At 33.5% G+C, this 16,856-nt stretch overlaps 1 protein-coding gene across 10 annotated transcripts in view; it reads right to left on the minus strand.

The window, feature by feature from the left end:
• NFAT5 (nuclear factor of activated T cells 5) overlaps positions 1–16,856 on the minus strand; it is a 119,829-nt gene that overhangs the window by 40,813 nt on the left and 62,160 nt on the right. For all 10 annotated transcript variants that reach the window (XM_086689034.1, XM_086689033.1, XM_086689032.1 and 7 more), the window contains 3 exons: positions 12,995–13,187; positions 10,540–10,730; positions 8,468–8,640 (listed from right to left, as the gene is read on the minus strand). In XM_086689034.1, the coding sequence (XP_086545160.1) occupies positions 8,468–8,640; positions 10,540–10,730; positions 12,995–13,187 (557 nt within the window). The remainder of the gene's footprint in view (positions 1–8,467; positions 8,641–10,539; positions 10,731–12,994; positions 13,188–16,856) is intronic.

The raw sequence follows: 16,856 nt of genomic DNA on the forward strand, positions 1-16,856 counted from the left end.
AGGAAGACACAGAATCCGAAGCAGGCTCCAGGCTATGAGCCGTCAGCACAGAGCCCAATGCGGAGCTCAAACCCACAAACCATGAGATCATGACCTGAGCCAAAGTCAGATGCTTAACCAACTGAGTCACTCAGGTGCCCTTAATTTATAGCTTTTTAGAGTAACACTGGAACTAGATATTTGTTTTGAAAGGACATTAAAAAAATACTAAATATTACTTTGAGTAGAAAACAAGAGGTGCAAAATTATATGAACACACTGTATTAACAAAATGAATGGAAAGTCTATAACCTTTCACCCCATTTTCAAATACTATGTGGAAATTCCATTTCAGTGATGCTTATCAAAACTTTTTTTTCCTATCTCATTTTTTCCTTTTATGTATTAAGGTCATAAGATGGCCAAATGAGACTCCTCTGAAGGTACAACGTGTATATATCTTCTACATACTTGTATTTACATTATACAAAAAACTAGTCTGTTACTGTTCAAGATAATTTAACTTTTGACCTTAAAAGGTCTTTTCTATTAAAAAGTTTAATGGTTACCCAACAGCCCAGACATTATATTAAACAGAAGTAAAGTCAGTATTATTTAAGCATTAACTATTTTATTTTTATCTTTAAGTAATCAGTAAACCAGTTCTTCAAAGTGATCACACTGCTTAAAAAATTATAACACAAAAAAAGCAGCCCCTTTTCTGATATTATAAAAACAATGTGCTTCTAGATGCTTTTCAAATAGTAGCCTCAAATGTAAAGCTGAAAAAGGGCACCTGGGTGGCTCAGTTGGTTAAGCAGCCGACTTCAGCTCAGGTCATGATCTCATAGTTTGTGAGTTCGGGCCCCACACTGGGCTCTGTGCTGATAGCTCAGAGCCTGGAGCCTGCTTTGGATTCTCTGTCTCTCTCTCTCTCCCTGCCCCTACCCCGCTCACACTCTGTCTCTCTCTCTCTCTCTCAAAAAATGAATAAACATTAAAATAAATAAATAAAGGTAAAAAAAAAATGAATATCTGAATACTGAAAAATAACAAAGCAAGTATTTCAAAGTGCCAAAAGAATTAAAGCTTTTTGATAATGTCTCTGAAGAGTTGGAAACTTTACTCAATGACATTATCCTTTTCTTAAAGTTGTGGGATACACAGAAACAAGGGAGGTAGAAACATGTTAAATTCAGTCAGATTTAATACAATAATCATAGTAAGATAAAATCCAATATACATTATAGCAAAGAAAGCTATTTCTTCTTATTTTGCTGTATTTAAAAAATTAGTATTTGGGGTGGATACTAAAAAAGTATGCAAGCTGATACTCTTAGATTGACCTAGTATCATCAAATAAAAAATGTATGACTGTATTGTCTGCAGAAATAGAAATACATCAAGAATATAAAAGGGGATAATTCTTCCATCCCCTTAAAAACAAACAAACAAAAACCGACAATGGAGCCAATGGTCATTGTTAAACTAACAAATAGAAGTAGGACTTCTTTTTCAACGTCACAAAGCACATGAATTCTGGCAATAGCCCTTCTTTCCACTGAGTGTTTCTAGATGGAAGATGAAGTGTCTGTTTCCTCTCCTCCCTTCCACCTCTATCACCTTTGGCCCCTCTTTCTTTTTTACCTCCCTCTTATTTTCCTGTTTCCTTCTACCTCCCATTCCAATTCTAACCCTTCATACTAACCTATTTCCTCTTCACCTCTCTTTCTACTCCAATTGCTCAAACCTGCCAAAAAGGTTATATTCATGGAAATAAACATAAACCAAAAACCCAAAATCAACATTCTTATTTTTAATTTTTTAAATAAAAAGAATTTTTGGGTCCTTTGTTTCACTGTGTATTACCTATATGTTTACTTTTCCTCTTCCCTCATATCCCACTCCAAAGCCGAAGTGCAAGCCTCAGGCTTCCTAAGGTGGTCAGGTTAAACTTCAAATTCTTTAGCTCAACACACAAATCTTTACAAAAGAGATCTTGCCTAGCTCTACTAGCTTCAAATCTTACTACTTCTTCATAGTATCTTTTTATTCCAATCATATCAAACTCTTTTTAATTCCCCTAAAAGAAGCATACACTTTCATGGAGTAGATTTATATTCACTGTTCCTTCTGACGAGGATAATCTTCATCTAAACCCTGTCCTGCCCCAGCTTACTTCTATTTGTCCTTCTAGATACTGCACAAATATTACCATCTCCAAACAAGATGTTCTTCTTTCCTAATATTTCCATTGTACCCTACTGATGCATCTATTGTTGCTTTTTTTTCTTTTTTTTTTTAAACAGAGAGAGCACATGCGTGAACAGGAGAAGGGGCAGAAGGAGACAGAGAATCTCAAGCAGGCTAGATCTCCCCACTGAGAGATCATTACCTGAGCCGAAATCAAGAGTTGGATGCTTAACTGAATGAGCCACCCAAGCACCCCTGCTATAGTCTTTATATCATTTTATAATAGGACATTGACTTGTCTGTTTTTCCCTCTAGCTTGTTAGAGTAAGCTCCTTAAGCTATCATGTCTTTATTTCCAGAGTTGGGCATGTTGTAACTATCCCTTAAATTAGCTATGAAGTTTTGGGGCACCCAGGTGGCTCAGTTGGTTAAGCATCTGACTCTCGATTTCAGCTTGGCTTATGATCTCACAGTTCGTGGGTTTGAGCGGGCAGTGCAGAGTCTGCTTGGGATTCTCTCTCTCTCTCTCTCTCTCTCTCTCTCTGCACCCTGCCCCCCATGCTCTCTTTCTCTCAAAATAAATAAGCTTAAAAAAAATTAGCTATGAAGTCTTCTCAAAACATTGCTAAGATCCAACTTTGGAGATTCTAACTAAGCGGTTTTTTTTTTTGTTTGTTTTTTTTTTTTTTTTAATCCTAAGTGTACCACAGAAGACTAACAAATAGCCAGGATTGAGGAACAATGCATTTATATTGAATAAATGATGACAGAATGTCAATCAGGCAGTATTCTGTTAGAATACAGTACTGTTTCTATGAAGTAAATTGTAGCCCCAATAAGCACAACTGTTAAAAAAAAAAAAAAAAAAGCCCATCTGAACAATTTTACTGCCTGCCAAAATTTGCTGACCAATCCAATGAATACAAATATTTTAGTAGTAAATCATATTTTGTTTTCAAAAATAAGTCAAATAAAATTATTGAAAACAGAGGTAAAATGATGATAAAATTAAAACAAAGAATTCAGTTCCCTTCAATATTTTCAGAAAACTGATGTTAAAACAGGGAGAAGTACAGAGAAATGGTTTTTTACGTTTTAAAAAACTTGTCTTCTATTAGTCATAAATGAATTTCAAAGAAATGTTAAACAAGAAAACTGTCCACCATATGATCCAGCAATTCTATTCCAAAGTCTATACTCAAGAGAACTGAAACCACATGCCCACACAAAACCTGTACACGTATCTTCATAGTAGCGTTATTCACAACCAAAAGTTGGAAACAACCCAAATGTCCATGAGTGGATGAATGGATAAACAAATTGTGGTATATCCAAACAATGGAATACCATTTAGCCAAAGTGCCTGATATATGCTACAGTATCAGTGGATCTTGAAAACATTATGCTAAGTGAAAGAAGCCAGATAAAAAGACCACACAGTGTATGATCCCATTTACATGAAATGTACAGAATAGGCAAATCCATAGAGACAGAAAATAGAACAGTGGTTACCAGGGTCTGGGGTAATAGAATAGAGAGTGACTGCTAAGAGTTACAGGATTTCTTTCTTTCTTTCTTTCTTTCTTTCTTTTTTTTTTTTTAATTTTTTTTTTCAACGTTTATTTATTTTTGGGACAGAGAGAGAGAGCATGAACGGGGGAGGGGCAGAGAGAGAGGGAGACACAGAATCGGAAACAGGCTCCAGGCTCTGAGCCATCAGCCCAGAGCCCGATGCGGGGCTCGAACTCATGGACCGCGAGATCGTGACCTGGCTGAAGTCGGACGCTTAACCGACTGCGCCACCCAGGCGCCCCTCTTTCTTTCTTTTTTTAATGATATTTATTTTTGAGAGTGAGACCGAGTGATAGAGCACAAGCTGGGGAGGGGCACAGCGAGGGGGAGACACAGAATCTGAAACAGGCTCCAGGCTCTGAGCTGTCAGCCCAGAGCCCGACATGGAGCTTGAACTCACGAACTGTGAGATCATGACCTGAGCTGAAGTCAGACACTTAATCAACTGAGCTACCCCAGCACCCCAGGGTTTCTTTTTGAGGTAGCAATAAAAATGTTCTAAAATTAGATAATGGTGATGGTTGTACAACTTTGAATATGATAAAAAATTGTACACATTAAAAGGCTCAAATGCAAGGTGTGCAAATTATATCTCAGTGAACTATTAGAAAAAAAAGAAACCATCTTCTATGGGACAGAAAGCATAAGACTGACTGTACATAAATTTAAGATAATTAAGTGCCTATATGTCAATGCCCTAATTATAAGCTATACAATTTAAGAAGTATATCTGCTATTATGTTAAAATTGATAAAAATAAAATCTTTCCTATATTCTGCAGTAGACACCAGCTCAAAACAATGAACAACAAAAAAAATCAGATTATCTCCTATTTCTTTGTGCATTTCCTAACCTGAACAGTTTCATCCCTCTCCTATTATACAAAAAGTGAAACTAATCATTTCTATTTTATTAATAACACAGTACTATTGTTAAGATCAAATGGGATAATGTAGCACTATTATTAACAGGAAACTCCATTAGATTAATATTCACTAGAGAGGTGAAATGAGTGAACTACGGAAGAGTTGGAACCAGGGCTTGGGCATGATTATCCCAGTCTTCTTTCCTCTCTCTTCTGCATCTGCCTACATGCATAAAGCATACATTTTAAACTTTTAATATTTATTTATTTTTGAAAGAAGGAGAGAGCGTGAGCTGGGGAGGGACAGAGAGAGAGGGAAACAGGATCCGAAGCAGACTCCATGCTGACACAGAGAGCTTGACGTGGTGCTCGAACCCACAAACCATGAGATAACCTGACCCTAAGTTGGACACTTAACCAACTGAACCACCCAAGTGCCCCTCACCTGTAGGACACCTGTTGTGTGTCCTAATGCTAATATTTAAACAACAGAAATTAAAAAGTAATAAAATTTTTTTAATATTTCATTTTGTTACCAGCTTAACAATAAAAAAGACTGACCAACCTACAGACTGCTGTGTAGTGTATTTAAAGAAAACTCATGATCAAGTAAAGTTACATTCTGAACACAGAATAAGGACATTCATTACATAAGATGACAGGTTTTTAGAAAAATCAAATCACCGATCCATTAGGAATGTACAGGTCAGGAGGCTTAGAGGTGCCTGGCTGGCTCAGTTGGAAGAGCATGTGACTCTTGATCTCAGGGTTGTGAGTTCAAACTCCACATTGGGTATAGAGATTACTTATGTAATTTTTTTTTTTGTTTTGTAAGAGTCTTAGACTCTTGCCTAAATGATTAGATCTAATTGATATTCATTGAAATCACTATTAGAAATATTTTAAAGCTAGCTATACATTTTAAGGAAAAAATCCTATTTGCATGAAATTCTATGAAAATAACAATAAGAAATAAATAGGGAAATTATTGTCTAAACATATTTGCAAATTAAAAGAAGCATGGCAACTATTACTGCCTCTTTATTTTTTTATTTCTTCTTGCAAAAAATATTAAATTTGAGAATTGACACACAATGTTACAATAATTTCAAATGTACAACACAGTGATTAAACAACTCTATACCTTATGCTATGCTCACTATCATATGTTAGTGTTATCATATGTTAGCTCAGCTATCATATGTTACCTACCATGCAATGCTATTCTAATACTATTAACTGTATTTCTGTACCTTTTATTCTCTTTCATTCCATAACTGGAAGCCTGTATCTTCTACTCCGCTTCATCCATTCTGCCCATCCCCCAGCTCCCTGGCAGCCATCAGTTTGTTCTCTGTATTTACAAGTCTTATTCTTTTTATTTATTCACATTTCTTTTGTTTTTTAGATGCTACATATAAGTGAAATCATATGGTATTTGTCTTTCTCTGCCTGACTTACTTCACTTAGCATAATACCCTGTAGGTACATCTATGTTGTCACAGATGGCAAGACCTCATCATTAGTATCCCTTTCTTTCAAAGAAAGTACTGCTCATTTGTATCTAATCCAATTTCTCTAAGCAGATGGAAAGTAACAAATAGTCAATTAAAGGAATAAAAATATATATCCTACATCTCCATAATAAATGACTTCTATAAAAGAAAATGGAAGGGACCATATAGGTATTCAAGTAAAATCCCCCAAATGAAATCTATTTTCTAAATTCATAAAGTCTAAATTACACAACATAAATCTCCTAGGTAGAGGAAGCAGTTCACTAACACAATCTCGTTCTGTAACTATTGCCCTAACCATTCAGAGGCCATGGCTAGGATGAAATAAAGTGCTCAACCTTGGTTTCAGCACTGCAATTTTAAGTGATTGTAATGACAATATAGCATAGTGGCTAAAAGGGGCTGTGAATCTTGGTCTTATTATTTACTAGTTATGTGATCTTGAGGAAGTTATTTAATCTAAGTCTTAGTTTCATCAACTGTAGAGTGGAATCCATATAAGGTAACAGAGAAGAGTAAATGATACAATGCTTATAAACAAAATCCCCGGCATACAGAGTTCAAAGCATGTTAACTTTTATCATTAACTGTATATCCTTTCCACTGTGCGCTACTGCTTCTAAGGGCTGTCATATCCACCCCCCACCTCGACTCCCAGAGAGAGAGACTTTTTGAAATATGGACATATATTATCTTTAATAGTGATAATTAACAAATGATAATAATTACAGATGAAATTTCAGAAAATCATGTTTTCTATTTCTTTTGTATTCTCTACCACCTTTAGCTGAATATATTTATATCTTAACAATACCTTAATGAAACAGAAAATGAAGAAGTGACTAAACAAACTAATGAAAGAAAGAGCAAATGATTACATAAAGTTGGCAACCATTTGCCAGTCTCTGCTAAAGTAGTAGGATGTGAATTATCTAGCATTTCTGGCTCTGGCCTCCAGAAAATGGCTATGGTCATGCTCAAAGTATTACTTCACATAAAAAAATAAATGCATAAACACCACTAAAATTGGAACTGTATCCTAGTAAGACTCAAGTTGGAACATATCACAAATTATAGTAAATCCAGAATTGGAGCACCCCAATTAGAAAAGCTTAAGAATTCAATAAACCATCTATAGACTCTTTATTTTGTCTTTATCTAAATATAATAGAATGGACATGGAATATATGATCTGTAAAAGCAGTCTATTTATAATTGCACATCACCCAGAAATAGCCTAAAGAAATACTAGTATCAAAACAAATTTGTTATAATAACAAAAAATAGAGAAATCCAACTGAGCTCTCTTGAGATCAGAAAGATATTTTAGTACTTTAAAAAAGACTATGGTGTTTGCTAAGCTAAAGTACGGCTATAAGCATTTTTGAGATGAATTAAAAGAAAGGGAAAATAAGATTTACAAAGGATGAATAATTTGACAAAACAAAAATACAATTACAAAGGCTGTGTAACTCTCCTAGGGGTAGCAAGGTCATAATACCCAAAACAACCCAACAGGAAATTCAATTGAATGGAACAGTCTATTCTGCTCTTCTGAATTCAGGTGTAAATTATAATGAAGAAATGCTAAAGAAAATTACACTCAATGAAAATCTTAAGTGATACATAAGGGAAAAAATTTTCTATTTACTGCTTGTAATAATGCTCATTATAGGGAAACCAGAATATACTGTGAGGCACATACAACAATAAGATTAAATTTAAACACACACGTACACACATCATTTACTTCCTAAGCCCAGATTAGCAAAATAAGAATTATGATTCCCACTTGCGAAAACTATACTTTAATGCTTTAATTTGTAATCAGAACTCCAACTGCTGTATATTTACAAAGTTCTACTTACCTTAATGTTTCTTATGTTCTAATACCAAACAGACTTAAGATCACAGCAATTTATCACACAGTGAAGAATCCTTTGGCTTTGGAATTTAATTCAGGTAAACCATTCAAAGTACTTTTTTAATTTTTTTTTTTTTTTTTTAATTTTAAGTAGGCTCCACAGCCCATATGGGGCTTGAACTCATGACCCTGAGATCAAGAGTCACATGCTCTAGCACCTGAGCCAGCCAGGTGTCCCCTCAAATTACCTTTAAAAGTAGTATGGGATAATAATAGGGAACTACAAAATACTACATATCTTCTCAATTTTACTTGATATTATCCACCTATAGTCTAGGAAACCTGACTACAACTTTTAAAATGCTTCAAATTTTGCACCATTATAAGCTACAGTCTTTAAAACATCTGAAATTTAGCTATGTCTGAAAATTAACAGAAAACAAAACAAAAAAACTTGATATGTATTTTCTTACTTACTACATAAAATCGGAGAGGAGGGTGTTTGCAGTGTCAAAGTGGAGCCATCTTTCCTTGTGATATTAACTCTAAAAACCAATCTTGCACGAGTGCTTTTTTTCTTGGAACCAGCAATTCCTATTCTGGCTTCAACATCAGCATTCCTCAATTTCAATATCCCTACGCAATCCACCCTGACACAGAAAAAAATACATTAACCAATATTTTCTGTTATATAAATAGCACAATATTCTTAACCAAATAAGTTTCTTTTTTAAAAAATTTGCTAATTATTAATTTTTTGAATATGTAATACAATCATAACGTTCCAAATTCAAATAATACAGAAGGGTAAATTCTGAATATTCATAATTCTTAACCTTGACAACTTTTCATTTATAATAATGCAAAAAGTAGTAAAGTAAAATCACTATTTCAAAATCGGAACGTAAGTAATAGCTTACAAGAGATACTTTTGCCATTTTTTTTCTTTTTTCTTTTTTTTTTTTTGAGAAAGAAAGAGACAGTGCAAGCAAGGGAGGGGCAGAAAGAGAGGGAGAGAATCCCAAGCAGGCTCCACGCCCAGCACAGAGCCCCACATATGCCTGATCTCACAACCACGAGATCATGATCCCAGGCAAAATCAAGAGCCCTATACCTAACTGACTGAGCCACCCAGGCACCTTAGCCATTTTTTAATTTTAATTTTAATTAATTTATTTTTAAAGTATGCTCAACGTGGGGCTCAAACTCATGACCCTGAGATTAAGAGTCATATATTCTACTGACTGAGCCAGCCAGGCATCCCAATCGCTGTTTTTAGAAAATAAATGGGGGTGCCTGGGTGGCTGTCAGTTAAGCATCTGATTTCAGCTCGGGTCATGGTATTGGGTTCTTGAGTTCAAGCCACACATCAGGCTCTGTGCTGGTGGTATGGAGCCTGCTTGGGATTCCCTCTTCCCCCCTCTAATTCTGCCCCTTCCCCACTTGCATGCTTGCTCTCTCTCTCAAAATAAATACACTTGAAATACATAAATAGATAGATAAATGTAGCCTCTTTATTTTTGTAGCTAATTCAGATATTAAAATAGAAGGAATTAATTTTACTTAAAAACAAAAACAAAAACACACTAGCAAACTGTCCCCAAAAGAACGGAACACTACATAGCCATTAAAATATATGCCAAAAAATATTTACTATATGGAAAATGCTGATGGTAAGTGAAAGCAAGGTTACAAAACACTTATAATGAATAAGTACTATTTTTATAACCAGTAATTCCCTTCCTTTCTTCCACTATATATATTTTCATGATTTTCAAAAGTTAAAAAACAAGTCTACTGTTTTTCAAAAATTTTCTTTTCCATTTAACCTCTTATTACTCAAAATGGCTTTCAAAAGGAAACTGAAAATTAAATAGAGAAATGTCATTAGCTATTTCAATACAAATAATTACAACATAGTCTACCCCTTATCAATATATTTGCTGCTGTTATGGTTTCAAATTTAGGATAAAACCCCTTAACAAAAGGCTTAAGAAAAAAATGTTTTAATTTAAATTATTAACACCTCATATTTTTTAGGCAATGAAAATGCATATGGTGGGGAAAAAAAACATACTCCCAGTACATTCTTTTTTAATATAGGAAAACAAAAATAGAAAGTGAATTTAGAACAGCAACACGCTTTTCCACATCAGGATGGGTTAAGGTACCATGAAAGGTCTCTGTCAAATAGTTTTCTAATGCAAATACTAAGAATTTAGGAGAACAAATCAAATGGTTTGTAGTTTTTATTTTTAATGTTACTTTTATTAGTCCCAACAAATTAGTCCATATTATTTCCAAAAAAGCCATTATTCCACCTGGCTTTTATTTCCTTGCCTTTCATCATAGGAATTCTATGGCAAAGGGAAAAGAGCTCATTTTGACCAATTACCATTCTGCATTAATCTACGTTTTTATTTGTAATGTTTAAAACATTTTAATAAAATACTCAAAATCTTCTTTTTTTTACATTAGAAACTAAAATTTTTTTCCTGCCCACTGCAAAAGTGTAATGTATACTGAAAAAATTTTTACTAAGTACTTACGCCAATGTCATGTTGTTGCTTGGATCAAGGCCAACTTCTATAACAGTAGTGCCTTCAATGTCCACCTCTTTACAGGGAGTTGTATTTCGCCCAGTTACCCTGCAGGCCTGATAAAATCCATGTGGTTTCACTCGACCAGAGTCATTGCCCACAAACACTTGCAACACTACTGGCTCATTATGGCCCTCCAGCTGGAGTGAGATAACATAGAACATAAAGACTAATTAGCATTTCAAATAATCTAATTGTCAAATCAAACATTTAAGACCAAGTTCTACATTTATAAATAGATAACAGTAAAGAAATAATTTTAATCTTCAAGAAAACCAAAAGTAAAATATTTTCATAAAGAGGAGAATTGGCTAAGTTTTTGCAGGAAATTCTAAGTTTTAATCCTGTAATAATCACATTTTGATTAAAATGTTATATGTTTAATGATAAATTGTCATTTACAATTAATTTGTACAACCAGATGCAAATGAATACACAGTCCTTTATGTATTTATAAATTTATGGACTGCCAAAGCATGTGGGTTACTCAAAATTTACCATCACTACTAACGGAAAATTCATTAAACTATGTTAGTGGCATCATCATCATCATCATCAAATGTGTACACATACTGAATTTTTACTCTTTTAAAACTATTTGAGGGGCGCCTGGGTGGCGCAGTCGGTTAAGCGTCTGACTTCAGCCAGGTCACGATCTCGCGGTCCGTGAGTTCGAGCCCCGCGTCAGGCTCTGGGCTGATGGCTCAGAGCCTGGAGCCTGTTTCCGATTCTGTGTCTCCCTCTCTCTCTCTGCCCCTCCCCCGTTCATGCTCTGTCTCTCTCTGTCCCCAAAATAAATAAACGTTGAAAAAAAAAATTAAAAAAAAAAAAAAACTATTTGAATAGAAAAATATTTGAAGTACAGCTATATAAATAATAAGGAAATGTAACTCATTTGCATAGGTTAGATACATATCCACAACAACATGAAATTCTGGGCCAAAACATTATGGTTTGAAAAAGTGTTAGTTCAAACCAGGATCTATGGATCCTTACAGGTCTCTAACATGCTTTCATAAATTATAATTTATAATTTGTTGAAGAATGAATAAATAAAATAGCATTTGGGAACAAATCTTTCCAATGCTGATTTTTGTTCAGGTTTATAGTTAAATACTGAAGCTACTAATATAGAATGCATAAAATCACAAAATAACTTGTACAATGTACACCAAAGTACTTTAAAAGATTCATACATCTTTTGTAACCCAGTATAGCAATATCTCTGTGAAATGATATCATGAGGGAAATAAGTAGACAAAGAAGCAATCTACCTAAACCACTAGCAGTACCTAGAACAGTGTCTGGCACATCGAGGGGTGCTTATTTGTTGAATGAATGAATAGATAAACTTTTAAGGTCAATTCACTCCCTATCAGAGATAATTAATCTAATAATACTTCTGACCAGAGAGTACTTAACCAAAGCATAACTTAAAGTCAGATCAATATGGGTTAAAAATACTAACCAACCTATCAAAATGTCTGGTCAAACAAATATTTATAAAAAGCATGACTTAAACTTATCATTTACCTATTTCTTCTGAGTCTGGGGGAATGAGGATGGGGTTGGTGTGACGAGTAGCAGAGGGATAGGAGTGATACTGTACGTGGGACTATTAACCAACCTTATTAATGACCATGGATAGATTTCCTGATCCTAAATTTCTACCATTATTCCATTAAAATTTAAAATGAAAAGCAAGCCAAGTAAATACTAACATTACATTTACACAAACTGTGTTTAACAAGAATTTACCACATGACTAGTCAAAATTCCTACGTTTAATGTTTTACAAGGGGTAGGAACACTTGTTAAACATCCCTCACTCATTTCTTTTTGGTTTATCTTCAAAGAGAAATATTCTTTGTAACAAAGTTTCCCAGGGGCTGAAATTTAAGCCCCTTTTTTCTTTTAGTCTAAATTCTGAAAAGATGAAGAATCAGTTAATATCCTATTTCTCAAACTGAAGATTTGAATTATCTATCAACTAATTCTTTTCTGAAATGAATACTCCTGATTCCTTTAGCCATCTCAAAAAACTTATTTTCCAAGTCCATACTAATTTCTACAATATTTCACTTTAAATGAATTCACTTTAAAATTTTTTCTTAAATACTAAGTTTGGGAAGAACTGAATATAGTTGCTACCAATGTCAAATATAAGGGGAACATAATTCATAAATTCCAAATATTATTGGGAACACATTCTCACTTCCCCTTTCATCTAAACTAAAAATCAAATTAAAGTAACAATACTGGCCTTATGATTCAGTCAGACTTGCTTTAATTTCCATTATATACGGTATTTCTACCATTTATTTTAGGCAGCTTTTGCCAGTTAAAAACAAAATAACTAGTAAGCAAAACTGGAAAAAATTCTTTTGCTAAATAAAATAAGTACCTTTACTGTAGGAAAGCCTTGCTGTGTTCTATCCTTTACTGAGCCACGGCTACCCTCAGTCAGGTACCGAGCTCGGTGCTGGGTCTCAGGCTGTACAACTATCTTCAGCTCCTTTCCCTCACTTTTAACAGGATACTGTCCGCACAACATAGGGCTCTTCTTTACTCCACTGCCTTTTTGGTTTTCCAATGTTCTGAGAAGTCAAAGCACAACACAGAAAGAGTATCAAGAAGAAGTTTTTTTGTTTTGTTTTTTTTTTGTTTTTTTTTTTTTTACAAAAGTCATCTAAGGTAAAGGAAGGAACAGAAAAGGCAGTGTCATTAAAAACAACTGATAATCCTAACAACAAAATAAAACACAGCCTAAGGGAAGACACATTCCATAAGCAAAGTATCTTTTTAAACTTTTAAATAAAATTTAACTATACAATGCAAAAATAAAAGAAAGTAAATTGGACAGGGAAGACAACACCTATGTGTGGTAGGAGGAATGGAGGAAGAATGAATGTTAATGAACAGAAAAATAACAGGTAAGAGAATAGCGAATGTCACTATAACCTTTCACAATGCACTTCAGTCAAAACAAATTTAAAAAATTACACATATATGTGAGTGTAATATAAAACTATAAGATTAACTACCATTATTTTCTAATCAGACTTGCAATGCAAAAGAAAAGGGGGGTAGCCCAAAGAAATGAAGGCCTTAAAAAACAATCTAAAGTACATGTAGCATACATTTTTGGGGGATATCATTTTCAGTACAATTTTTCTGAAAAAATTATAATAAAAAATCAGTGATCCAATTTTTATTGGGAAATCAGATTTACTCTAACCAATCTTTTCTAGAAGTACAATTTTTCACGGTGTTTTTAGTTATGATTAAATAATTAAAGCCCTTAGCATATAAAATCTTTATAATCTGGCCTTTACAGATAGGCAATCTATTTTTTAAAATTGTATTTCTAATATTTATTTGTTTATCATTCATTTGCTATGTGGAATGTATGTTCAAAGAAAAATATTTCAACCGGTGGTTAGGACTTTAGGTCAACACCTTTCATTTGAAGCACTGCAAATATGTGATAAAATAAACATAAAACAATACTATTAGTTTTAAAACAGATTTAAAATTACCCATGTACATTTTAAAATAGAGTCAGGGCCTATACTGCTTTCTGTATGCCTCACATTGAAAATACAGGAGCTAAGAGATGACTATGGACAAAATCTCCAAAAGCAAACAGATCCCAGGAGGAATGTTTGATTTCAAACAAAGAAGAGCAACAGTGGCTAAGAAGCCTTAAACCTGCCCCTAATGTTTAACCCTCCAGCTCTAAGTTGTTGCCTCTATTATCAATAACAAAAAGAAGAAATGCTGTACTCTCAATGAAACCAGGCACTGGGATGAACCTCATAGTGAGGAAAGGGACAGAAGGATGGAGAAGAGAAGAAATGCGAAGTAAGACTGACTAGGTAAGTGGGAGAGTTCTGAGGGCTAGTACTGTGCTCCATCGTTTTCACATTCCCTGAACCTTGCACAATTCCTGAAGCTGCAGGTGCTGAAAAAATAGTTGTTGTTGCAAATAGGAAAAAGAAAGGGACAAAGAAAAGAAAGCAGAATAAAAAGAGTTCCTATAATATCAAGATGAAGAAGACTGGATCCTCGGATTCCTGGCCAAGGAATGCCATTCATGTAAGTTTCACATACTTAAGTCAAAGATTACCCATGTAAGTCATTTAAAAGGCCCTGAAAGAATACATTCTATGAATCAAAGTACTGAGTTGAAACTGGAACAATGGGCAACAAATCCTATTTTTCTGTTCATCGTTCTAGGTAGAAATTCAAACATGTGCTCTCAATACAATGTGCAGTCCCTTACATATGAAACTCTACAATTGTATCATTTTATATTTATTTTTAAATTCAAAGCAAAAATATTCACTTACTGAAACTATGTAAAAACACCCCCTAAATATTCAATGAAAAGGACCAAAAGAAAATACAGTAAAATACTAATAGGAGTTGTATCGAGTGACTAAATTATAGGTTATTTATTTTCTTCTATTTTTCTGCATGTTTGTAATTAATATCTATTAATTTTATAATAGAAAAGGGAAAACTTTAGCTCGAATTATAAGGAAAATTTAGCATACCAATGAATTTGGCAAGATACAGTTTTTATATTCACTTAAGCTAGCCAAGCTAGTATTGATGAGGATAAATAGATAAAAACAAGTTTTATTATTTTAGTAAAACAAAATATTTCATTTGGGATGAAGACTAATGAGTGAGTTGACACAGTATACACATTATGGCTTAAAGAATAGTCCATGTAACTAAACAATTTCTGAAATGATACTTTTAAAAGCCCTTAAAACTACTTTTATTCTCTAAGGCTTAAATGTACAGATGGAATACATATATATTTAGATCTTCAGACATGTACAACAATGAAAATGTCAACTAATTCTTAGAAAAGAAGTCAGTGAAATTAGTAATTTTTAAGGCACAATGGCTTACAGTTAATTGTATGGGATTTTACTTCTAAATGGCATCCAAAAAGCTAAGTCCTTTGTCTTATTATATTCTATTCAGAAGTCTTAAAATGGCATTCTAATTCCTATGTGCTATGTATCCTTCTAGTTGTCTGTCACACAAAAAAATAATTTATACTACAAAATGCCTAAAAGGAGTTTCACATTACATTATACCTTAATTTTCAGGACTATCTAGAAAAAACATAAGCCTACTGATGCTCAGAACATTTAGTTGAAGAATTTAAGAACGTGGCTAAGTAATATTTAAATACTGAGTAATTCTTTTTTAAGTGATTTTGTTTTTTAATAAACTCTTTTATATAATACCTTAATTATACAAAAATGCTATTTCCATCTTGAAGATCAATAAACTGCTGTTTATAACATATTTCAGAGTACATTTCCTACAATTCAGTATTACATAAATTGTAAATTTATGGCACATTATGATATCTAAGGCAATATATACCTTATCCCTCAAAAGATTTCTGAATTTCTTTCATGTTTCTAATGCCTTTCTTATTGAAGAGTATAGGACTTGTAGCTTGAGATCCTCTTAATAACTGCTTTCAAAAGCCTATGTTTCAATATATTTACATATTGCTTTATCCTTTCCTTGATATAGTTCTTATCTATTCAAAATTTAAACTTCTTCCACCACTTCTATTTGCCAGTGTCAAATATTTTTCCATTACCTAAGAAGCTGGACATTTCTTCTGCTGCTTGATGAGTTTCTGTTCCATGAATTATTTCATGAGAGATTTTGTCTCGACAAATGTTATTATACTTTCCCTGGGTAACCTCAAATCATTTCTAAGATATATCTATCATACAAAAGCAGAAGCAGAAAAGATGTAGGTCAAGATCTCTCTTAACAGGAACTGCAAATGATATGTGTTGACTAACCCTATGTCAAAATTCTATTTGTTCTTCATTTGGACCTTTAATGTTTATTTCAGTATAACAATGAAAATCTCTCTTTTGGAACTTAAAAAAACAAAAAAACCAAAAAACCTTTTGCATTGAAACCCAAATAAACGCATGCTCGTATTTAATGACGGATATACATGAGCCTTTTAAATCTGGCTACTACATTTCAGAGCATTATTCTATAGCTACTAGTTCTACAAGTATGTTTTGAAATTAGCTCTACTAACGGTAACATTTTAGGAAAAGGTTAGTCTTGTTTTCTTTTAGATAATTTTTTAATCTGGACTTCCTAAAAAGAAAAAACATTTAAATGTTTATTTTTATTTAACTACATCACTCCAAAGGGGTTTTAAGTGAGAGTAGAGAAGAAAATAATATAAAATAATTATGCTT

This window comes from Puma concolor, chromosome E2 (assembly GCF_028749965.1).
Source record: "Puma concolor isolate L17-30 chromosome E2, mPumCon1.1.hap2, whole genome shotgun sequence".
Taxonomy (NCBI): domain Eukaryota; kingdom Metazoa; phylum Chordata; class Mammalia; order Carnivora; family Felidae; genus Puma; species Puma concolor.